General features: G+C 33.6%; 1 protein-coding gene across 1 annotated transcript; it reads left to right on the forward strand.

Annotated features, from left to right (window-relative positions):
• LOC100371126 (tubulin monoglutamylase TTLL4-like) lies at positions 1-27,061 on the forward strand. The gene is made up of 17 exons (XM_085501868.1): positions 1-89; positions 8,844-9,601; positions 9,697-9,794; positions 11,239-11,508; positions 14,527-14,637; positions 16,237-16,313; positions 16,650-16,844; positions 17,831-18,042; positions 19,394-19,516; positions 20,289-20,387; positions 21,154-21,288; positions 21,720-21,854; positions 22,839-22,944; positions 24,401-24,611; positions 25,013-25,080; positions 26,377-26,468; positions 26,617-27,061. The coding sequence occupies exons 2-17, from the start codon at positions 8,913-8,915 to the stop codon at positions 26,846-26,848; spliced, it is 2,853 nt and encodes a 950-aa protein (XP_085357994.1). The 5' UTR covers positions 1-89; positions 8,844-8,912; the 3' UTR covers positions 26,849-27,061.

Raw genomic sequence — 27,061 nt, forward strand, 5'->3', positions numbered from 1 at the left:
GTTAACATACATTGTGATAAGTGAACCCGAACTCTAGCTGTCCAAGTGTTTCCATATCGTTGCCGTTTTAACCCGTCGTTCCGTACCTGGTAAGTATTCTAGTCACATGTCATCAAAGTATGCTGTCATGTATGTTGTTGAATATCTATTCACCGGAGTCATATCGACACAATCACAGAATTCGGGAAAGTACTGTAAGGAAGGGATCGGGACCGATCAGCTGTTCCTGCAGCAAAGCGACATAAGCCCTGTGCATGTACCGGCTGGGTATTGTATTACGGTGTGGTTAATTATTAGTTGTCAAATACTAAGCGTGTTTTAGTGTTTGCTGTGAACGATTTGTCAATCGGCTGTCAAGCCTCCTCTTTCCACGTGATTGAATGTTTATTTTTGGACGTCTTGAATAATTTTGAAACTCAAAAAAAAAAAGTTCGGTAACACAGCACAGCGGTCTCAGTCCCCGTTTCATTCTACTCTTGTTGTCGTTTGCAGGTTGCAACTCCAGGATTTCACAAACAAATCATTTCACATTTGATGTCATGTTTTGGTATTATCACTATCCAAAGTAATTTCTAAGTATTACGCATATTGACACCTAGCTAGTACTGTAGTTGCAGAAGTCGCGAAACATATTGTCAAAACACGCACAATCCTTCACCTGTAATTGGAATCTGGCTTGTGATATAATAATGTGTGTAACCCCCACCTGGCAGTGTTTTGTTCGTTTGTTATTGTCCGGTGATCAGGTTTCGGTATGGTTTGTTAGTGTGCACGAACTGGACCAAATGCAGTAAATTTGTCGCTCTTATTACTTTTTGGGATATTTACCAGTCCATGGAGCTAAAAAAAGATCTTTTTTAGCTCCATGACCAGTCCTACAATTGATTTGGGGGAGGGGGTTCAGAGATTGTCAACTTGTTATCATAACCACTGGGACTCACCAGCTACAATCTAAATCTGTAATTGAAATTCACTTGCAGTTTGGTGTTGGTCCAAGTTGACTATTTCGATTGTATTTTTATAATAATAATATTTCACACCACACTTTTGATAACCCTAAATAGGAACCTATTGTGCATTACATTTTACATTGGCTGCAATGAATTTTCTATTTTATTTTATGGCTAACCATTAAGACAGTGTTATCATCATCATCGATGGAGAGTTAAATTAATTAATTAATTTAACATTGTTCGTTAAATCATATTGCTTGAAATTGTTTTACCTGATCTATGTTGTTGATTGCTTTTGATGAACGAGTATGACATAGACCAAATGCAACAATAATGTGTTTTGCAAATAGTCATAAATGACCATAGATTGTAGTTCCGATTGTCTTTTGTAGCATTTTGGTGCACCATCTAGTCGCTTGAATCAATGTTTTGTACATAGGATTTTCCCACCTATAATTCACATACAGCATTTTCAATTAATATTAATTTTGCGATGTTTTGCGATGAACACCTGTCTCTCATGTTTTCCTTTACTAGTTCAATTGTTTTACCTGATCTATGTTGTTGATTGCTTTTGATGAACGAGTATGACATAGACCAAATGCAACAATAATGTGTTTTGCAAATAGTCATAAATGACCATAGATTGTAGTTCCGATTGTCTTTTGTAGCATTTTGGTGCACCATCTAGTCGCTTGAATCAATGTTTTGTACATAGGATTTTCCCACCTATAATTCACATACAGCATTTTCAATTAATATTAATTTTGCGATGTTTTGCGATGAACACCTGTCTCTCATGTTTTCCTTTACTAGTTCAATTTGGCTGTTCCTCCTGAATTTACATGACAGTATATCTTAACATAACATGCATGTATTTTGCTCTTGTGTTTGAGAGAACTTTGAACATGGAACATTTTGTTAGTTGAATTGATCAAATTTTGAAATAGGATAGAATTCAAAATCATGTTGCATAAAAAAGTTAGGCAAATTTATTCCCAGTTGAGACCCAGTGTAATGTGTGTCCTCAAAGAAATTCAGAAATCTTGTATGAATGCCTATGTACATCAACAGATTTTTTTTTATTCAATTTTATTTTTTATCAAATTGTTTTTGAAATGCATCAAAGCACAACTATTAAGTATTGGTACCAACTGCCTACTTTTATTTTCAGACACAGTTTGTTTTAGTGTATTTTCGCTTCCATTGTTTCGATTGATTGACTGAGTAAACCGGTAGTTCACATCTAGCAGATATCAAAACATTATTGTACTCTAGCTTTCAGTTTTGCAGCAGTCTCTTTTTTTCTTTTTGACCCTTGCTAAAAAGGGTAGCATTGTACAAATGCTAACCATTAATTTTGCAAATTCCAAAATGTGAAACCGACTGTAACAAATTAGAAGCTAGTCAACTGAATTTATATTATATGGCAGTGTTTCCTTGTGTTGAGGACAATAACGTGGTGAAATTATTATGGAGATGGTATGTTGCTATAGCAACAATGAAAAATATACATAGCGTTAACAGTGTATGACTTTGTCAGACTTGTATGTTTGGGTTATTATTATAATAATAATTGTGTAGCACATCTTGGTTGATTACAGTTTAGTCTACAAGGTTGAGTAACATCTGCTGTTTCACTATTATTTTATTTTTTCAGTGTGAACTAATTTGAATAATAGTTTACAAGGCCAAAAATGTCATTTTTGTTTTGCGAAGTGAACAAATACTTGTCAGGAAATAATATAATTTATTACACACATTGAGAATCTTCTCATGAGTGATTCTATAAATATCGAATGCAATTTATTGAATCACGATGTTTTATCACGATGTCGATTTGCTTAACCTGAAAGTCAAAAGAGCAGTCCATATATTTATTGAGATTTATTTCACATAATTGGAATTGTGATACTAACAAATATATTAGAAGGTATCATGGAATAAATAAAGATATCCCATGCAACAAACTTTTGTACACCTAAAAAAATGTTGTATCCTTATTTATCATCTTAAATACACACTGTAAGGTGATATCATGATTTTTGATAAATATTGATAACACCAAGAAGAAGAAAAATAACTAAATAGCAAGCACTTTTCTTGCTATCATTATTTCCGAAAGAAAATTGTTATTACAAATAAAAACAAATTTAATGGCTTTAATACGCACAAATTGTAGGATATATTTGTGTATTGTTTCTAAATGCAGCCTGTCGCTATAATTTAGAATATACATTCTAGATGAATTATTAATTTGTGCAAAAAACAAAAGCATTAGCGAATGAAATTCATACAAGTAAATGGGAAGCTGAAATGATCGCCAATATTTGGACATACTGAAAATCATTGAAAATATGACATTTAGTACATATTTCCTTTCAGTTTGCACAAATTCAGATCAACAATGGTTTCTTTTAACAGCCTGAAGCCCCCTTATAAATAAAGCTAATGATCTTAGAGTGCAAGTTTAAACATTCTCGTAAATATATTTTATTAAGCTGTATTGTACGAGTATGTGCACTATATGATGTGTTGTCAATCATTCAATAATTTCATTCGCTGTAGTCTTCTTTTAGTACAATGTCAGTAATGACATGTTATCAATTCTTATAAACATTAGTACATAATACTCAACTCATTGAAGTTACATGGCTTCCCTGCACACAACTAAATTATACATTCTACTTACTGTAATTGTAGTGATTATTCACTGGGTTTTAATTTCACTATTTTCACTGATAAGTAAAATTCGCTAAATTAAATTCACATGTAAAATAACAATAAAACTCATTGTTTCTTTGACAAATTTGTGAAATTAAAACACAGTGAATATGCTCATGGCATTAAAATAGTGAAATTAAATGTTGGTGAAAATAAATGATTTTACAGTACCCATCATTCAACCAAAGTGCATGAACAACCACATGTATTGCCTATGCATTTGGTTTAAAGCTGTATTGTCACATCTATTTGGTAATAAACATTCACTTCCTTGTTTGTTGTGTTTAGTATGCACCCAAATTCAAAACAACATAAAACTGCATGACAGATTTTATTGTAGTGAAGATGAAAAATATATAAATAATTACCGGTATATTATTGATAAATGACAAAATATTTAAGGTTTAGACTTGAAAAGCCTAAGAACTTCATAGCTTTTCGACAACACTAATTTAATAAGGAGAACACAAGGGCTTGAACTTTAGTATTCTTGGGACAGCCAATTTCAAGATCAAAATTTACAAATTTTCTTATGATGTAAGTTTTTCATTATTTTGCATCAAGGCATTCAAAAAAGACCGCAAAGCAATTGCCTTGATGGCCCTTGTAATTTTCAGGCACCACAAACACTGTATACGCATGATGTAACAATTATATTGTGCAAGTTAGTATATCTCACAAAATTCTTGAATTGACTCACCACTATGAATAGATATACCGGGGGTAGATAAATCATCTAGTATCGTTACAATGACTAGTCTGGTACCAGGTAATAGTCAGCTGAGTTACAGAACATATATTGCCATGAATTGGTTGCTATGTCACTATGTAAACTATCCTTATATCATTGAGGTTTTATCGTTATTCCCTAGTTACCAATATATGATCATTGAACAGCAGAGAACAATACCGTATATATCTATATATATTTGATATTATATATATAGAATATAATGTACGTTTGTCCACATACCTTACCATAAAAATATTTTTAAAATCTATGGTTGTTTGATTATTACAACACTTTGTTGTTGTTGAATTGCTAATATAGAAGTAAATCGTAGGATACTATGTCTACTGAAATCATAACTGGCTGGAATGTATTTGAGAATGTTATGGCTATAAATTTAACTATTAATATCTTTAATACATTGGTAAACCCATGGACCCTACAATCTACAATCACCCTACACAAAGATTTATGAAATCTAAATAGCATAAACACTACAATCAAAAGTTTATGATGAATTTGCTTAAACATACCACTGCAGTGTGAACTTTTTATTCAGTCAATAATTGTTGATAATGAACATGCTTCTCTTCATAGCAATCTTCACAATCATGTAGAGATAGTCGTCCGATCTTAGTATGATCACAATATCAATAATGGTGTTAAATTCAATGTAAACTTTGGCGGTAGTCTTGGCATGTGAACTGTGCCTCAGGTAAGCCTACCTTACAAACTCTTTTGTATTGTTGGTAAATTTTTGTTTGAAACGTTTTAAAAAGTTGAGTACCGGTAATACATGTGTATTGACATCTGTGGTATTCACAAGATAATCAATTAACATAATCTTAACATCACTGAGCAGTGGATTCAGTTGTGAATGAGTTTTCAGCATTTTAGGGTGTCATCAAGTCACTGAGTCGCACATGGATACGCTGTTAGATAATCAAAATTGACTACTGTAAAATACTTTATTTTCATTTGGAATTCATTTTCTCTATTTTCGCTGAAGAGAAGATTCAGTGAAAATAAAATCCATTCATACTGTTTCTTTGTCTTATATTTTACATTCATCTCACCAAAAATCAGTGAAAATGTCTTTTCAGCAAAAATAAATTCCAGCTAAAATAAATCCCATATTCAAAGCAATAACCTCTAAGATTAGTCTAAGATACCTATCTCTTGAGTTGTTTCCAGAGTAGCTATTTGAATTTAAAGGACTCAAATATTACACACTTTCTAGATTATTTGTGTTTAGCGTCCAGCTGACAGCAATGCATGTTGGGATTTATAACAAAGACAATTTACATTTGATCAGTGTAATTTGCAAGTGCCTTATTTTTCAGATTGAATTTTTTGCCAACAATAAAACTTAAATATATTGCTGCCAGATGATGCACACTGACTGTTAATAAATAAGCCTAACAGATGGCAAAAATTTGGGTTGACAATATACCGGTATTTCTGTCATTTGTGTCCTTTTTATTGACATCTTTAACAAGGCAAAATAAAAGACGTTTTACCAATACCTAATTAATAATGACTTCAACATACAGATTCTTTAGTTAGAATGGAAATAGTAGTGTTGTATCTAAGGACCTTGAATCAGAGTACTACTGTACATTGATATCAGTAAGGCATCTGGGCGTGAGAATGAAGGTGGTAGGGGAAAAAATAGAGTGGTTGTTTAAAAAACTTGTATACCGGTAAATGTATTTATTTCCTTTCTTAAAATACATGTATTGGAGGTACCTACATGTATTATAAAATTAAAATAAAGGGAATACAGGAGCTCAATGCAGACGGACTATTATTGCTACAAATACAGTGCGCGTAGGGCCCAGTGCACAAACAAATACCAGTTCTGAATGGTTTTGATAATAAATAATGATCTGGCTTGTTTCGGTATTCATGTCTGTTTTCATGTTGCCATTTATTACTGAACAATTATGGCAGTTTTGATACTCCTGTTTAATTTTCAAACTCTTTATTTTTTAAATCCCCTTATACCTGGTAGGTACAATGCATAATCCACTAACACATACCCCCAGTAATGTATGACAGGGTAATTTACACCAATATAAGCAGTCTAATAAAAATGATTCATGTAATTCTATTGTACCATTTTTTTTAGAACTGAGTTATCGTCACCGATGCTAAATAATAAACGAATTGCATAAAATAGTAGTAAAAAGTGGTTCACAAAAATTTATTAATAATGATGCCTTGTCATTAAATTCTATATAATTATTTAGCGCAAAATATTCATGAAATATAATATAATTTAAATGGGTATAATTTAATGTATTTGTATTGTTATGTGACCTGCCACTGTCACATTGTGTACAAGTACAGGTGTGTACCTTGATCCTTTGTATGCTGTGCTAGTAGCAACCGCGTTATGAGGGAATTCTGTTGTTTTCTTAGGACATGTACCTGCCTACATACCTATGTATCTATGCACATTTCTTAACAAAGAACCTCTCCTGCATTACTCATACAGATTTATTCAAATACATCTGAAAAAATTCAACAGTAGCTCAGGACACCCAGTATCTGCTACCCCGGTAATACTTGGAACGAAACACTGTAGGGATGTCATGACGAAATTATTGGTTTACAAAGTTGTTTGGATTATTATAAAATACTTTTAAGCTTAGATGTTTGATTTACATTTGTATATAAAGAATTTTACAAAAAAAATAGGTTTTTTGATTTATATGAAATTTGTTATAAGCTTATGTGTTCATTTCATGTAAAGAATGTTCTTAAGCAAGAGCATCATGGAAAAGGTGTATGGTTTAGGGACAGTCTTGCATTGTCACAGAACCATGGAAAAGGTGTATGGTTTAGGGACAGTCTTGCATTGTCACAGAACCATGGAAAAGGTGTATGGTTTAGGGACAGTCTTGCATTGTCACAGAACCATGGAAAAGGTGTATGGTTTAGGGACAGTCTTGAATTGTCACAGAACCATGGAAAAGGTGTATGGTTTAGGGACAGTCTTGCATTGTCACAGAACCTCAGGAAATTTAATTTGGGGGGGTGGGGCAGCTGATTTTATTTGTTGAACTTCAATTCAGTGTATTCACTAGTCAGTGAATATCATAAAAATGTACAAAATAGAAGGCACAGCATAACACCAAAACATCACAGAAAACACACTGCACAAACATTTTACTGCAATATAAATCAATCAATGTCTACAATGTAGCAAAAGTTTTTGCACTATTAACGTTTTGTTTAGGGAAGTGGGAAGGTCCAGATTTAAACAAAAAACTATGTTCTTTTATAGATATGTTTCGTTGACAATATTTACTTTATTATTTTAATTGAGATATATGTGGGTAGATGTTGTCCCATAGTTGACTAAATATAAATACCAAGCAACAAACAGTATCTATATCAAAAATAATTTTTAATAAATAATATTTCTTTAATAAAATTTCAATGAAAAGCTTGTATTTTTGTGTTGTCTTTTGATAGTGTGCTTTTATGCTGGCTACTCATACTAGATAAAACCACAGCTTTGTACGCTTTTTATTGTGTACACTATTGTTATTTAAGCTTCTGATGCTGTGAATTAAATAGAACTAAATAGCATGACCTCTATAATAATTGAAATCAGGACCCATTGCTATATATACTAGATCATTCTATTGTAGAAATGAGTGCTGACATGGATTGGTGGTCACACCCTCGTACCACAGTTAAAATGGCTGTTTTTCCACTTTGTCTAAACAAATTACCTGATGACCTGTCCTGTGTGGCTAGTTTTTAAAGTTTCACTCTGCTAATAATACAACATATATATTTATGATTTTGTTTAAATATTCCATGCTCAAAAAGAGATATATGTATATATGCTGGATTTATCACTTGTTGGCTTAAAAAGAAGGTAACAAAATCAAATATTTGCGCTTAGGTAAATGTTCGTCATTCATTGATCCATGGATGTACTAAGAACATCCATGATTGATCATAGAAAACATCATGCACGTACATTGCAGCTAATGTGTCCAACTTTAAAACATCAAGGAGGTGGTATACAACGTTCTTATGAACACGTAAAACTCCTACTTACAGCCACAAATACTGGGCCAAAGAGCAGCCTAACCTAGTTTACAAATGTAGTTCCATGGTGTAGTATGTAGGGTTAATTAGCATACAGATGAAAAAACTTTTCTACATTTCAAATAAAAAGTTTAATGACCGTGCATAACAACGATCGTTGTCTTGGTTGTTATTGTTTTTGTGGATTTTTAAATATATGGGGTTCTGATTCCGTTGACATTAATTGACACTAGTGACTTACAGGTGTAATCTTTGGAAAATGTCAGTGTGCCTTAGATAGACTGTGCATCTTGCATAAAGGAGGAAGTGTACCATTATATGCAGTGGGACTGCAGTTTCATATTTATTTTGTCGATTCTTTGCAGGCCATGTAATCATGGATACTGGATGAAGTTTGCAGTGCAAGTGGCCAAATTGACAATGAGCTACGGTATATGTCATTTTCCGCCAATGGAGTAACTACAAAATCTGCCATGGCGTCTGCAAGTGACTATGAACAGCTAAGGGCCACCTTACAAAGGGGCTTAGACAATTTGGTATTGTCCAACAACCACAAACAGTTACCACTAAGGAAACAAACACACAGACCTATGTTGAAGTACAATACAAGTGTTTCCAGTAGTAGTCCTCAACCATTGATGGTGAACGGTAACGATGATGTCAGTACCGATATCTCTCCTAAAGCCACACGTGTGCACTCAAGACCGGCGAGTGCTAAAGATATTAGAAGTCCCAAGCCTCCTCTAATTATACGATCTTCCAACTCAACTGGCAATATCAGTAATATAAATAGCAGTAATCCTGTACATAGTAAATCTTTTATGAAGCCAAAGACCCCAGCGCATGTTCTTTCAAGAACCAGTGCTGACAGAGAAAGGACTAGATACACAACAAATAATAAACCTCTAAGTGCCAAGAAAACAAGTAAACAGGTCACCATGCAATTGCCAAATAAGACCCCAAACTTGAAGAATTCTAAACCCACCTATAAAGGCCATGAGAACGGTGTTAGACAGAATGCTGATGGCGCATGTAAGAAAGGACGAGTTAGAGACAAGTCTTATGACAATGAAGAATGGAGTGACGTAGACGAACATGAAGAGTTTGATGAAGACTTAACCAGGTAAGATAAGGTGCACTTCGTTGGTGGTGTACACGTGTTGAATCTATGTGTGATTGACACAGCATTCGTTATTAATTTATACATGTTTGTTCCAGTGAGCGTTCTCCCGGTGATGGCTCATCGTTTATCTATGAAGATGATGGTGATGAAGACGATGGGATAGATGGATTAGATGATGATTTACCAGATGGGGGTGAGTTATCTAATTAGTAATCATGTCTCTTAATCTTATTTATTTTATTTCCCCTTAAGATAGCACATGGTGAACTATAGTTGTCATTTGCATAATTTGCCTACTCCCTAAAAAAATTATCCCTGGAGCTGAGTGCCCTGGGTGCTTAGTTGCAGAAGCATGGCATTATTAATAAGTGGCTAAACAATAAAAAATGCTTTACTCATATATGGTAGTTACAAAATAGTTGCTCCATGAGCAGTTTGGCTTGAAGTTTATTCAACCTAGAGGTTTCATTACTCCTACCACATGTCTAGACCACAGATTGTGATATATGTTGCATTATACAATGCCTATAGTTGTTCCTACTCAACTGAAGTGTTTGTGGAGTAGTGATCACCTCCGTCTCTGTCTCATTATTATTTTTAGTCACAAATGTGTTTATAATCCATAGTAGCATAGAAGCAATGCAATGCTGTGCCTACCTGATTTATGTGAATACCACAGATTAAGTTGATTCACAGGATTTTTCAACGTTGTGAATTTTCTGACACTTTATATGAAAACTATATCTAGAGTGAAAATGAAATGACGTGGTTATGCATAGTGAAACAAATATTTCAAATCATAAAGAATATGCATAGAATTTGAATACAAGTGAATGTAATATACTTCTTTACCACTTTCTATCCACTTCTGATGTTAAATAGTGCTCTCGAGTTTTTAACACACATGACAGTAGCAATATTTTGTATCAAATTCTGTCTACAATTATTCGTTTTAGTATGAGTCAACAGTGTCTGAACTTGTTTGGTTCACTGTCAATCTGTTTTTTGAGAAACAATAATATGCATAAAATGCCCTTTTTTCAGCTGTTTCCATAGACCGCAATGGAAACACATTTCCTTGATAAAAACTTACTAAAAATATTGTCAATTTTTTAATACTTCTAGACATCATAAAGTACCTTGTATATCCGGTATATCTTTTTTTCCACCATATGTCGCTCACTGGGCAAAATTTTGAGATAAATCCGATTCATAGGGAACATTGGTAAACATTCTTAAATAGACAAAACATGCTATTTTTAATCGATTTTGCACATCAATTTCCTCTCTGAGTACAGTGACACATATTTTTATTACATTTTCTTTATCCTCATGACATTAAATATCTGATACGTAAAAATGAAGAAAATGGTCGCTTCAATTCGCTTTGAAATGGACACCATGCTCTTTGACTACTGCTCAATCACTCCCCATTTGATGCCAACTTCAAATCCTCTTGACTAATTTGGCCATAAATGTTGACACAACTCGCATAGATATATGTTCATCATAATTTCATTACAATATGTATATTCAGCAGTTATAATAACTGTTTTTTGCCTGGAAATCCTTGCAAATTAATTTTCCATGACACTTAAAATGAAGTTTCTTCATCTGCTTTCCCATTCTTCTTTCAGACGATTCTGATGGGTACTCTACAGCGAGCACCTTGTCACGGAATTCCTCGGCCCTGCTCTATTCCGGTCGTCATTCAGCAAAAAAATTTACAGCCGAAAAACTAGACTCTATAGCCAACGAAATTGACAGAACATCTATTGGATCGCGAGCGTCAATGAGATTATATCAACCAGTTGTTGTAGATGGAGATGAGATACAACCAGCTCTCACACCAAGTCTTTTTAGTAATACACCTCCAACTATTAATTTTATAACTCAATATGAAAAGGGTAAGTATGGTAGTCATTATTTATATCTAGCACCCTCTTGTGGCAAAAAAGAGAAATTACATTTGGGATTATGGCATTGCGGTTCATAATATTGTGGTGTTATGCTCATATGTCGCAATATTAAAGTATTATGGTGTGTCTATGTTTAAAATAAGTCATACTTCAATAATAAGGCATATATCGAATGACTTTTTTGGTTTATGTACACATCTACCGGTAATAGTGATGCACCTGAAATACTATATCAGCTACTGAATCAAAAATTCACAATTTAAGGCTGTATTGTCAGCAACATTTGGTTTGAAACCTTTGACATGTTAATACGCATACGGTATTTGCTATATATCCACATCATGGATAGCCTGACATCAACAGTTCATAGTTGAACATCTCTGAACAGTTCCTCCTAGGATTTGATTGTGATCAGCATTTAGGGAGTCATTGAATGGTATGTGGGATTCTCTGTTCAACGGTCAAGGATGCACTATATTATAAAACCAATATTTGAAATATTTTTCTTTAACCTTTTCACCACTAGACTTCCTTGGCCAAATTTGCCTCCACTTTTTAGCTCCGCTGTCGACTTTGTCGAGCGGAGCTTATCATATGAGTGATTGTCCGTCGTCGTCCGTGTCAATGTTTTACTTTTTCGACTTCTTCTTGAAAACTACAAGCCTGAATGCTTTGATACTTGGTGTATATGTACCTTGGGTAGACCTCTCTTAGGTTTGTTCATTTCATGTTGATATCTTCAATTCTCTAATTTTGGTGAATATTTTTGTCATTTTTGGTAAAAAGTGATATTTTCGACTTCAAATTTGACTCCACTTTTTAGCTCCGCTGTCGACTTTGTCGAGCGGAGCTTATCATATGAGTGATTGTCCGTCGTCGTCGTCGTCCGTGTCAATGTTTTACTTTTTCGACTTCTTCTTGAAAACTACAAGCCTGAATGCTTTGATACTTGGTGTATATGTACCTTGGGTAGACCTCTCTTAGGTTTGTTCATTTCATGTTGATATCTTCAATTCTCTAATTTTGGTGAATATTTTTGTCATTTTTGGTAAAAAGTTATATTTTCGACTTCTTGTTAAAAACCGCAAGTGCAAATGCTTTGATATTACATATATAGGTACTACATGTGGACCTCTCTCAGATTTGTTCATTTTGTAATGATATCTTTAATTCTCTAATTTTGGTGAATATTTTTGTCATTTTTGGTAAAAACTGATATTTTCGACTTCTTGTTAAAAACCGCAAGTCCAATTGCTTTGATACTACATATATAGGTACTACATGTGGACCTCTCTCAGATTTGTTCATTTCGTGATGATATCTTCAATTCTCTATTTTTGGTGAATATTTTTGTCATTTTTGGTAAAAAGTGATATTTTCGACTTCTTGTTAAAAACCGCAAGTCCGATTGCTTTGATATTACATATATAGGTACTACATGTGGACCTCTCTCAGATTTGTTCATTTTGTGATGATATCTTCAATTCTCTAATTTTGGTGAATATTTTTGTAATTTTTGGTAAAAAGTGATATTTTCGACTTCTTGTTAAAAACCAATAGTTCAATTGCTTTGATATTACATATATAGATACTACATGTAGACCTTTCTCAGATTTGTTCATTTTGTGATGATATCTTCAGTTCTCTAATTTTGGTGAATATTTTTGTCATTTTTGGTAAAAAGTGATATTTTCGACTTCTTGTTGAAAACTGTAAATCCGATTGCTTTGATATTACATATATAGGTACTACATGTGGACCTCTCTCAGATTTGTTCGTTTTGTGATGATATCTTCAATTCTCTAATTAATTTATTTTGGTGAATATTTTTGTAATTTTTGGTAAAAAGTGATATTTTCGACTTCTTGTTAAAAACTGTAAGTCCGATTGCTTTGATACTATTCATATTGTTCATTTTCTAATGATGTCTTCAGTTCTTTAATTGAAATGTGCATTGCTAACAGCAGAGCTATCTCAGCCGATAGGCTGCTTGTTTCTTATGTTCTTCAATATTTCTGGAAATGGGTCAATGTTCAGTTTTTACTCAAAAAATTTGGCTATTTTTGTTCCAATCTTTTGAAAGAAATTGCAGACTGTATACTGGACTATTCTATGATTTTGTTATGAAAAGAGGGAACTGGTAGTGAAAAGAATAAGATTAGTTTGAGATGTAGATTGGACACTTGAATTCTTTCTTTCTATTAGAGATCCCCCTTTCAATTTTATAGCACAACTATTTTACTCATGTTATTCCTGCGTCTGGATATCGTACATTAATGCTTCATAGGTTAGTTGTGTTTGGCACTCGCCCAAAATCAGAATTCAAACTGCAATGCATGATGGGATTTATTGTAGTGAAGACAATAAATTACCTAAATTTCTCAATATGCCAAATTTCGATCAATATAATGATTCTCCAAAATTTAAAGGACTTTATTGTCGACAGTAACATTTTAGTATGTACGATTTGTTTGAGTAGGACAAATTCTGTTGTATCTGAAGCAGTAATATATGTGCAGCACACTATTAGATAATGAATTTATAGTGGTACCCTCATCCAGCATAAACATTACTATTTTGTATCACCAGGACTTTGATGCTAGGATTTGTCTCAGGGATTTAAAGACCATCCGCCTGTGTGTTACATAGTGATATTAATAGAATTGAAAAGAAACAACAATTACGTGGGACTTGTTTATTATTGCTAGAATTGAAATTTTACTATAAACAGAAATTCAGTGCATAAATTATTCAGAATTTCTTCTGTTCAAGGCTTAAGGAACAATTTTCATAGATTGCTTATTTATTCCTCGAACAGCAAACAAATTCCAATAAATATTTAACATTTACAAATAAGAACACTTCCACATGTATTTTCTATTTGTACAAACCAGTTAAACTTTTTAATATAATAGTAACCATTCAAATCAAATTATCCATATTTTATATGGTTCACCTACGTGTATGTTTGCTGGGTAAATATGATTCTAATTGTTATTATTTCAGTTGCGCAGTTACCATGGGAGCTACGTAAATTATTGAAATGGCGAATGAGTCCAATAACGCCGCATGTTGTGAAGAACTGCATTGCAAGGTCAGGATTCAGAGCAACAAAAAGTAAGTTTGAAGTACCGGTAGTTACCTATTATTCTGTAGAATTCTTTACAGCGACAGTGTGAGATAATATTAATAAGGTTATCACCAAATATAACTTGTGTGTATAACTAGCTGATACAAGTGATGTCATGGACTAGTATTATTTACAAAGTATATCAACCAGCTTTATAAACAGGTGATAACTTGTTTATCACATGACCAACTCAGAGTGTCTAAACAACAAATAAATCATGATTTTATGGAACTACATTTTTAGCTCCGCTGTTGACTTTGTCGAGCGGAGCTTATCATATGAGTGATTGTCTGTCTTCAGTGTCCGTCATCGTCCGTGTCAATGTTTTACGTTTTCAACTTCTTCTTGAAAACTACAAGCCTGAATGCTTTGATACTTGGTGTATATGTACCTCTCCTAGATTTGTTCATTACATGATGATATCTTCAATTCTCTAATTTTGGTGAATATTTTTGTCATTTTTGGAAAAAAGTGATATTTTCGACTTCTTGTTAAAAAACGTGAGGCCAATTACTTTGATATTACATATATAGGTACTACATGTGGACCTCTCTCAAATTTGTTCATTTTGCAATGATATCTTTAATTCTCTAATTTTGATGAATATTTTTGTAATTTTTGGTAAAAAGTGATATTTTCGACTTCTCGTTAAAAACCGCAAGTCCAATTGCTTTGATATTACATATATAGGTACTACATGTGGACCTCTCTCAGATTTGTTCATTTCATGATGATATCTTTAATTTCCCAATTTTGGTGAATATTTTTGTCATTTTTGGTAAAAAGTGTTATTTTCAACTTCTTGTTAAAAACCGCAAGTCCAATTGCTTTGATATTACATATATAGGCACTACATGTGTACCATTCTCTAATTTGTTCATTTCATGACGATATCTTTAATTTTCTAATTTTGGTGAATATTTTTGTCATTTTTTCCCATTGCATTGATACTGTGCATATTGTTCATTTTCTAATGATATCTTCTGTTCTTTATTTGAAATGTGCATTACTAACAGCGGAGCTATCTCAGCCGAGAGGCTGCTTGTTTTTTTAAATTTTTTTTTCACAAATGCAATAAAATGATCAAATTGAGAATTGTTAGCAGTTTACAGAGTCCTGTGGAATTAAGGATTCCGTAACAAGGGAGTTAATAACTATTGTTGTTTATTTCCTATGTAATCATATTAATACTTGTGGAGCACTTCAAATATGGAATTTTTTTTTTTTTTATTGCTGTTGTACTATTCAGAAATATTATTCTCATTTTTCCCTTCTGACAGCAGCATTGGATGATATTGAGAACTGTAACCCCTATTATGATGAGGGTAACTTAATGTTTTATGGTTTGCATGGGTTTCACTTTGTTCTTATTTGTAACCCAATCATCACAGCTCCCCTCTCAGGGCACATCCTGCAAATTTTGATACCACACCTCCTACACTTTTTCCCGATCAATGTCACATGAACACGTATCCCAATTTCACCTGTCACAAAAATTTGTTTCCCATTTTGTGGTTTAACCAGAGTGTCATTTTATCGATTAGAGACGAATGTGCTGTTATTTTGATCTTTTCTTTTATTTACAGAGTCACATGACTGGTTGGGGTACTGGGGCAAACACATGAAAGCCATCGGGTTCAAAGCAGTACGGGAGTATCAAAAGGTGAGATTGACATAGAGGGCGCTGCCTATCAAGCTGGCTTCTTGGATCTTGCAAGTAATACTGTATGCAGTTCTAAATGTGTGCAATGTTGGCGTTCTCCTGTTTAAAATTGGCCTCAATGTTTTTATGAAAATTAAACTTGCATGCTAGAATCTAACAACTCATATTATGTGCTGAAGGGATACTGTTGTTAACACATACTGCAGCGAGCATAAACATAATGGAGCAAAATTTGGTACTAGACTTTGTTTATACCTACGTAGTACTGTGTGATCTTCAGACAGTCGTTTCTAGTTTTCTTAACTTTGCCATTTGTCTTAATCTATCTTTTCCTAGGTCAACCATTTTCCAGGTTCCTTTCAAATAGGCAGGAAAGATCGTCTGTGGCGAAACTTGTCCAGAATGCAGGTTCATTTTGGTAAGAAGGAATTTGGTTTCTTTCCACAAACGTTTGTGCTGCCGTATGATATAAAATTGTTGAAAAGGGCCTGGGAAGATGGTGGTACGAAGCAGAAGTGGATTCTAAAACCGGTAAGACATTGATTTTTTTTCTACCCGTCTATGTATATGAGATAGAATAACCAGAACTGTATTTGCACTATTTAGTAGTTGTATGTACATGACATGTGTCTGTGGTGAAAATCATTTATCAAAATCGTAACATCATTTATTTTTTACTGGCGTTTATTTTCACTCCACTGAGTTCTATCACATGTTCTTGTGGATTCAATTCAGCAGATTTTACTTACTATAAAATACTTTATTTTCGCTTGGAATTAATTTTCGCTATTTTTGTTGAAGGAATATTTCAGTGAAAATAAAATCCAGCGAATATGCCTTTTTTCCTATATTTTACATTCAACTTGTTAAAAATCAGTGAAAATAAATTCCATACAAAACACCCAAAAAGTCCTTTCAGCAAATTTTATTCCAGCTAAAATAAAGTATTCTACAGTATCAGTGTAAATAGGAAATTAAAATGAATAATTAATGCATTTACAGTAGGTCATATTTTTAATGATCTATAATACAATTCATGCAACTGTTAGCATCTGTAAGTCCCATCTCAATACAAACCTGCCAAGCAACCAATGGCTACAGATAGTTTGAAATGCACGAGCATCACATTTCAAAATATCACCAAACCAATATTGCTCTACTGCCAACATAACACTTTTAATTGATGGTAAACCAAAATATTCATATTTATGCTATAACTGAATACACACAATTAGCCAGCACTGCATTCCCAGTTTTTTTTATTTATTGGGTTGAAAGTGTGAGGTACTGTAAAAATGATTAATTTTTTGCGAGTGAAAAATTCTCGTCAGTCTACAATTTTGTGTCAGTGAAAATATTTTTGTTGACTCATGACTGAAGTTTTGTTTTCGTGAATACCATAAAATTATCAATTAATGCCAAATTCTAACCACAAAAAATATGCAGTTCATAGTATACACCCTGTTTGCTGTTCAACTCATACTTAATGTTCGTATCGTGTATGTTTATTTGTACAGCCAGCATCAGCACGTGGTATTGGTATTAAAGTCATACATAAATGGAGTCAAATACCAAGACGTAGACCAGTGTTAGTGCAGAGATACCTCTCAAAACCATTTCTTATTAATGGTAGTAAGTTTGATTTACGTATCTATGTATACGTAACCAACTATGATCCCCTACGTGTCTATGTCTTTGAAGATGGTTTGGTGAGATTTGCAACAATGAAGTAAGTTGGATTGTTTTATGTTGATCATTGCACCCTTAAAGTTTTATGTTTAATATTAGACTCTGTTATTGTAAGTCAAAAGAAACCCATAAAAACTGGGTTTCTTTCTCCTCCAGTGATGACACACAAATCCACAGAATGTCTAAAAAAATACTATCTCCTGAATTAAAAAATAATATATATTAAACACAAAGACAAAATTAATATCTAAACAATTCCCTCATAATATCTTGTCATGAAGTACTTTTAAATTACTTTATGTTTTATTTTTGTATTAACCATAATAATTAAAATCAAAGTTATTTTGTTCTCGTCCTCTGAAAAAATTATTGTAAGTTAAAGTTGTATTGTCAGTAAAACTTAGTGGAATGCCCTTTCAATTTTAATTATTAAATCAAATCTAAAAGTTATGGTGTACACAAGTTGTACTGATCGAAACATTGCACCGTTTATCGGCGAAGTTGTCTTCTCAACAATAAATCCTGTCATGCACACTGTTTTGAATTTTGCTTCAGGTGCCCACTAAATATAACTTACTCAGGAAGCATGTGATGTTTTAGTGTTTGCACAGACACATTGGTGACATGAGTATTAAAATAAAATAGTTGTTCTATAAATGAAAATAGAGAGGCCTTAAGGCTATACAGGAAACTACTCAAGCACCTAGTATGTACATCTCGTACTAATCTCAATGAAAAATGCTTCCCATCAAATAATTATATTGTAATATAGTGATTAGTCTGTCTTCTAACAATGAATCCTCTATGTGATTCAGTGAGTGGATAAACTAAGACTGTAAAAAATCAATCTTGTGAATCCCGTAACTGTTGTACCGGTATATATTACCGGGATAATATGCATATTACTTATTATTATATATCTGTGACCGCAACACCATAAGTTACAGCGTGCTGTAATTTTGCCGTATTTTACGGGGTATTTTAATCCTACCATATAGGGAAATGCGAATTCCGAACATGAATTGATTACACACATAAGCGTCCTCTAATAATAAAAACAAACATGGCTGCCACCTGGGTTTGGCCGGACTCCGTACAAAGAAGTTTGCTGATTTTGTTACTTTGAGGTATCCTTGTAATAACCTCATATTATTAAATGCTGACAATACAACTTCAATAGTATCATGATATGTATAGAGGTGCATTCCTGGTGGTTTCCTGATAGACCAAATCCTGTGCTAGCATTCCTGTGTAAGGAGTTCTTATGAAAGTACACAGGAACTGGACATTTATGTGTATCTGTGTATCTTGAAGGCCTCCAAACTAATTGAATTAATAAACATTGTCTCTGAATTAATGAATAATAATAATATCTTTTTGTTTTTCTCTAGGTACTCCTCTTCTATGAAAAGCTTAAGTAATAAATTCATGCATCTCACCAATTATAGTATAAATAAGAAGAACTCAGAATTTACTCCAAACGATGATGAAACTGTTTGTCAAGGACATAAATGGTATGTAATAATGGAATGGATTGAGTATGTAAGTATGTATGCAAGTTAATAAGTACATATGTGAGTGAATATGTATGTAAGTATGTATGTGAGTGAATAAGTATGTAAATATGTACGTGAGTGAATAGGTACATGTATGTAAATATGTATGCGAGTGAATGTAAGTATGTATGTGAGTGAATAAGTATGTACATATGTATGAGAGTGAGTGTAAGTATGTATTATGTGAATAAGCATGTAAATATGTACGCAAGTGAATAGGTACATGTATGTAAATATGTATGTGACTGAATGTAAGTACCGGTATGTATGTGAGTGAATAAGTATGTAAATATGTATGCGAGTGAATGTAAGTATGTATTTGAGTGAATAAGTATGTAAATATGTATGTGAGTGAATGTAAGTATGTATGTGAGTAAATATGTATGTGAGTGAATAAGTATGTAAATATGTATGTGAGTGAATGTAAGTATGTATGTGAGTAAATAAGTATGTATGTGAATGAATAAGTATGTAAATATGTATGCGAGTGAATGTAAGTATGTATGTAAGTAGATAAGTATGTAAGTATGTTTGCGAGTGAATAAGTCTGTAAGTCAAATTACTGTATATGTTGCATGTACATGTATTATACTACATTTGTTTGGACTTAAACGACATTCCATGATTATTGACACATCTCTACATTTGAGTAGATATCCTACATGTGTACATGTTACTATCAGTAGATGTAATTATCAGTTGATATTACTATTCTTAATTTTCTTACCAGGTCATTGAAAGCTTTATGGGGATATATGCGCAAGAATGATATTGATTCGAATAAAGTATGGGATAGCATTAAAGATATTGTCATCAAAACTATCATAAGGTAACACTAAAAGTTTATTGCTGTGAAAAAAGTGTATACTACTAGATTACACTGTAAAAAAGACCTTAAAATAGATTGCTTTTTTTTATGAGTGTGATGAGATTTAGTATTGTATAAGGAATTAATATTCCTATTGTGTTCTGTTGAATTCCTGTCAGTCAATTTTAGCTGAAGGCAGTGATTTGTCTTTTTATAAGGAGCTTTTATTTCTGTTGTGTTTAAAATAGTACTCATTTCTATCTCTATCTTGGCTCCACTCAATGTTTTTGTCATTATTTACTGATTTTGCTAAGTTTAGATTTGTTCAGTTGATACCCGGCTCAAACCCATGCTGTAGATCCTTTTCAGTAACTTCAACCATGACAACTTATTACTAACTATGTAGGTAGACATGTGTTATTGTATTTTAGCTCAAAAAGAATTGTGATTGCACTTCACTTTTTTTTTTTCCATTTATCGTTTGAATTTGGGTTTACAAGTAGTCTTGGTTGCCATGGTATGATCACATGCGATCTCCTTATCTTACAGTTACTGTAAAATACTTTATTTTCACTGAAAAGACTTTTGGGGTGTTTTGTATGGAATTTATTTTCACTGATTTTTGACAAGTTGAATAAAAAATATAGGAAAAAAGGTATATTTGTGAAATTTTATTTTCAATGAATCATTCCTTTAGTGAAAATTCATTCCAAGCAAAAAATAAAGTATTTTACAGTAGTTATAAATTCGCCCAATTTGTTGAAATCAACTTATTGTTTTATATCAGTTCTGAGGCAGCAGTTAACAGCTTGGTGAAATCTAATGTTCGAAGGCGTTACTGTTGTCATGAATTATTCGGCTTTGATGTCATGTTAGACGACAACCTAAAACCATGGATTATTGAAGTCAATATCTCTCCTAGGTAAGACGTGTTTGAAATGACGTGTTCACATGTCATTTTGTTTTAGCAACCCGATGTGGCATGTGCTAGACCAGAAAGTGGCCATGATGCTTATAATATTGGTTCTCCATGTGCTTCCAATGAATGTATTTCTTTGACATGCTTTGGTCAAAATTAACACAAAGTCAAAACATGAAATAATGGTATACTTAGGCATATGAGTTTGTTTTTGATTCAATGTGACTGGACTGACTGGCATTAATTTTTCTTTCAACAAACCACAATATACCTCAAAATGTCATTATCTGCAAATTTAATTCAAACATGGACATTTTGATAACATTTTCACACGAAATGCACATAATATCTATTTACTGATTCAGAAATAATCTGCTTGAGTTTGTATTTTGCTCATTCCGTTTTTTTTTTCTCTCACATTATTGTTCCAACAGCTTACACTCCAATTCTTCATTAGATGTTAATATCAAAGGTCAAATGATCAAAGATTTACTCAACTTAGCTGGTTTCCAACTGCCTGATAAGAGAGACATCTATCCACATGTGCCACCTACAAGTTCTGCGATAAGGTACACATCCAAACCTACTTAAATATTGCCACTTGAAATCTTCAGGAAATCTTCAATATGAACGACGTCAGCTGGTGTGTTAAACTAAACCTCTTCTTTAGTTCCTGTCCTATTACTTTGTTTCTGAAAAAGGTCCCAGAATCTTGTTCAGTGTTGTTGGTTCATGTCTAGTATATACACTACAGTACATGGTGTAACTTGAACACAAATTTTAAGAAATCTTCACCAGTCATGTAAATAATTCCCTGATATTCAATGGTATATTTAACAATTCTTTTCAGCATCATACATACAATACTAGGAATAAAAATAATTTAAACCAATCTATATCCTAAAAAAAGCATATTTTTACTATTTTTGGCCCAGAACTATGGAATGTACTCAGTGAATCAATCAATCAATCAATCAAGATCAAACAAAGTATGCATTTAGGTCAGCTTACAAAACCTTCTTCTTAAAATCAGTATCCTACTCTTCTGATTTAGTGTCCAGGCTACTCGGTTCACAATTATGTTTCTAGTAGGGTGGGCGCTTAGCCGAGCACCCACTCAAAAAAATGGCCAAAAGACAATTTACATTCACCTTGTGGTAGATTTGGGGGAATAGTACGCCTTTTATTTAGATTCTTTTTTGTCAGCCTTTATTTTGTTATTTCCAACTTTTTTTTTGAAATACAAGACCTTGATGTTTTTTTCACTTTCCCCCACTCGACAGTTTGGATGATAAGAATCTTTCAATGTAACCATTTAAACACATGTGCCTTGATAATACAGCAGCATTTAACTTGAATGTATGAGTGAAAATAAATTGAATAGTTTTTAAACCTACCGGTAATAATAAAACCAGCATCATCAATATCAAATCATTACAAAATATTGTACTATTGTGTTTTCTTTTTTACTTTCTATACAATATATATGTATTTAAACATGAATCATATCACCCGTTATAAGTTTGTAAATATTCTACTTTCTTCCATAACAGCACGGAATATAGGTGTGTATTTACAGACAAGAAACTGTGGAATGTTCCAGTCAGTAAAGATGAGCGTGCCAAACATGCTTTCTATATTCAGAAACACCTTGATGATGTAAGTAATTTATTTCTATTCTATCTGCATCTTGTGATCCAGTTGATTACTGTCTACTAGAAACATAGCGACATTGATTGATATTTCCAGCAAGAATATCATTCATTATGAGCAGTAGTTCACAGGATGATCTTCGTCACCAATGACGAATTATTATCAAATTATTCTGTAAAAAACAGGTCACACTTACATGTAAACTATTTTACATTTTCTGATGGAAGCCCAGACAGTGTTAGAGGCTGCAGAGAAAAGTTGTGAATTCAACAACATGAATGGATGTGTTTTCAATTTGATTGTAGAAAATGCCTCCAAACATGCATTTCTTTATGCATTTATTATTTGTGGAGTGAGATATGATTTTCCATTGTGAGCTGAATTCTATTCTTGTTGCCCTCACCGTATGCATGTATTATTTGTGGAGTGAGATATGATTTTGCATTGTGAGCTGAATTCTATTCTTGGTGCCCTCACCGTATGCATGTATTATTTGTGGAGTGAGATATGATTTTCCATTGTGACCTGAATTCTATTCTTGGTGCCCTCACCGTATGCATGTATTATTTGTGGAGTGAGATATGATTTTGCATTGTGAGCTGAATTCTATTCTTGGTGCCCTCACCGTATGCATGTATTATTTGTGGAGTGAGATATGATTTTCCATTGTGACCTGAATTCTATTCTTGGTGCCCTCACCGTATGCATGTATTATTTGTGGAGTGAGATATGATTTTGCATTGTGAGCTGAATTCTATTCTTGGTGCCCTCACCGTATGCATTTATTATTTGTGGAGTGAGATATGATTTTGCATTGTGAGCTGAATTCTATTCTTGGTGCCCTCACTGTATGCATTTATTATTTGTGGAGTGAGATATGATTTTGCATTGTGAGCTGAATTCTATTCTTGGTGCCCTCACCGTATGCATGTATTATTTGTGGAGTGAGATATGATTTTGCATTGTGAGCTGAATTCTATTCTTGGTGCCCTCACTGTATGCATTTATTATTTGTGGAGTGAGATATGATTTTGCATTGTGAGCTGAATTCTATTCTTGGTGCCCTCACCGTATGCATGTATTATTTGTGGAGTGAGATATGATTTTGCATTGTGAGCTGAATTCTATTCTTGGTGCCCTCACCGTATGCATTTATTATTTGTGGAGTGAGATATGATTTTGCATTGTGACCTGAATTCTATTCCTGGTGCCCTCACCGTATGCATTTATTATTTGTGGAGTGAGATATGATTTTGCATTGTGAGCTGAATTCTATTCTTGGTGCCCTCACCGTATGCATTTATTATTTGTGGAGTGAGATATGATTTTGCATTGTGACCTGAATTCTATTCTTGGTGCCCTCACCGTATGCATTTATTATTTGTGGAGTGAGATATGATTTTGCATTGTGAGCTGAATTCTATTCTTGGTGTCCTCACCGTATGCATTTATTTGTTTGTAGCAATGTCGTATGACTATACTAGACACTCTAACTCCCGATGATATTCGTATACTGAGTGAAACTGAAGATGAATACAGTCGCCGTGGTTACTTTCAACGTGTATTCCCATCACCCACCTCTCATAATTATTTACGATATTTTGAGCAGCCGAGATATTATAATATTTTGATGGATGAATGGGTTCGAAAATATCACAAGCAACCAGCTCGAGGTAAGAGTTATTAAATTGTGTATCAAGGCTTGCAAACTTGCATGTTTTCGTCGCAATTCATAGATGAAGCTGAAAGTACAGTCATGGGTTGATATTGCCAGATAGAACATCATTCATTTATGAGAAGCAGATTACAGCCTGGGTTAACACTAACCCTTTGCCATTGTCACACTTAAGGGAGTCGCGCAATTTGCATGCGAGTCGTAATTCAAAATTTATGAATGACTGATGAGACATAAATCAGCGACACTTGATTCACAATGATCTAGAATCATTAAAATAGTAATAAATACAGCTTTTGCCAATATTTGTCATGAGGGATGATAAAGAAACCTGTTTGTGGTTTCAGCGTACAATGGATCATTGCTTATCTAGATTTTAATTTATATTTATATTTACAGGCATCGGTTTATTGGAGGAGTACTGTAGGGAAGGTGTACATGTCGGTAGTAGTGATTCAAGCCACGTGGTATGTACTACTCCCAATCAATATAGCACCAATATACGATGTAATATATGCACTCGTAGAAGTCGTCATTCCTCTCTTAGTAACAGCCCTGTAGATGCTAGACTAAAAGAGGAAACCTTACCATTAATCGAAAGTACTAAAATCATTCCAAGGAAGGGTTCGTCAAGAGTAAAGAACCAATAATCACAACAACATTAGCAATATGTAGCAAAGAATATGCCAATTTATTTTGGAGCCTACGTTGAAACGAGACATAAAGAAAGTAAAGCTGTCAAGAGTTCAGAATGGCCGAATGACTAATTTAGATAAATTAATCCGCAGTAGTTTATTTGTCAGCAGACAAGTAGCTTGAAGTCAAAGAAAAAACTCTTCCCCACAGGTAGTTAGTTTGCTTTCCAAACCGGCTGGTTTATCTAAAAGATCATCCCATGGCAAAAACACACCTAAATATGATGCAGATAAGATTAGGTATGTTATTTTTAGTTGTAACAAAGACAAGAAAGCTACATCGGAGAGAAATATAGACGCCTATAAAGATAAAACTGACATTCTTATTGATAGAATATCGTTTAGAAGTTCATCACCGAGTCGAAAATTCTATTCTCCCGTACCGTTGCTAGCCACAAATATTGGTTTGTATTCGAGATATTGTAATACAAAACCACCACCTAAAGGAGAGTAGCAAGAAGACATAGGAAGGCGAGAAATGGATAGTGGCTGGCAATAGAAACAACATTTTGCCCACACATTGATGATCAGTTTGAACAGGTTTTTAGGTTAATATTTGTAGCGGTTACAGGCTAATGATATGCAGCGGTCGGTGAGATACATATAGCAGGCTTATAGGCAGTGGTCAGAGGCACAGCACAGGACAGCAAGCTTATGCGTAGCGGTCAGAGAGACAGCAAACTTGCGGATATCGGTCAAAATCATTACCAGTATATTTCAGCTAGGTACATGTAGTTAGGGATCAAACAAGCAGCTGATGACACAGAGGTTAGAACCGGTCATAGAATAGTGGTTGACTATTAGATAAGGTAGGATTATCATCACTTTAAATTAGCAATATAAATAAAAAATTGCTAAATAGATTTTAATATATTACTGCAATCGACATTTAGCAGTGAATAATTTGTTAATTAATTAATTTCATTAACTAATTGTTGGAGGATATTTAATGTTCTGACTATATGTAGAGTTTTGTTTTTAAAATTGAGCCAACACCTCAAGAACAATTTACCATATAAATTACAGTTTGTTCTTGTAATACAATTATAAATATTTGTGTTTTCACAGTGGATGCCAATCTCCAGCTATCTGATTGTTAGAGATACCAGGTCTACGAGTGCCACCCATAGAAAAGATGCACCTCCTGAACTTAAAACCAGGTAATTATTGAGAGCCAACCCAGACAAAATAAATATTGATACCTCAGGCATTGTACTATTGTGTCTATCACTGTATTAAGAGATGATAATTCTGCGTGTACCTACACAAAAGCAATGAGACTTCAATTTTATTACTGTTTTATTACAGTTCATCTACATCCTCGCTACCACGGCTACGTAGACGAGTTGCAAAGTCACGATCAGTACAACAGTATCATGGGCCAGGACACACCTCTGTGTCAAACGGCCATTCAGCACAGTCATCCTCCGGTAGAACAATCAGTACTCCTAGTGTGATTTCTCTGACGAGTAGACCACCACCTTATCCAGTTACTACCAAACCCAGGGTAGTACGTCAAGAGGAAACCTCCACAAGTTGACTCGGGGTACGCCTGCCTCCACTCAGTGATGTCTTTATGATGCCTTCCCCAGTATTCCGCAAATCTTACAGATATGTGCTAATGCAAGATGAAAATAAAGTCAAGAAGAAGAAGTTTCTGTGAACTCATGGCTTTGCATTATTCTAGTTATACTGAGAACAATATATTCACTCTGCATCTATTAGTTTTCTAAATAAATTTTTTTCATCTTTA

Source organism: Saccoglossus kowalevskii, chromosome 7, assembly GCF_978046115.1.
Source record: "Saccoglossus kowalevskii chromosome 7, keSacKowa6.1, whole genome shotgun sequence".
In the NCBI taxonomy this organism is placed as follows: Eukaryota; Metazoa; Hemichordata; class Enteropneusta; family Harrimaniidae; genus Saccoglossus; species Saccoglossus kowalevskii.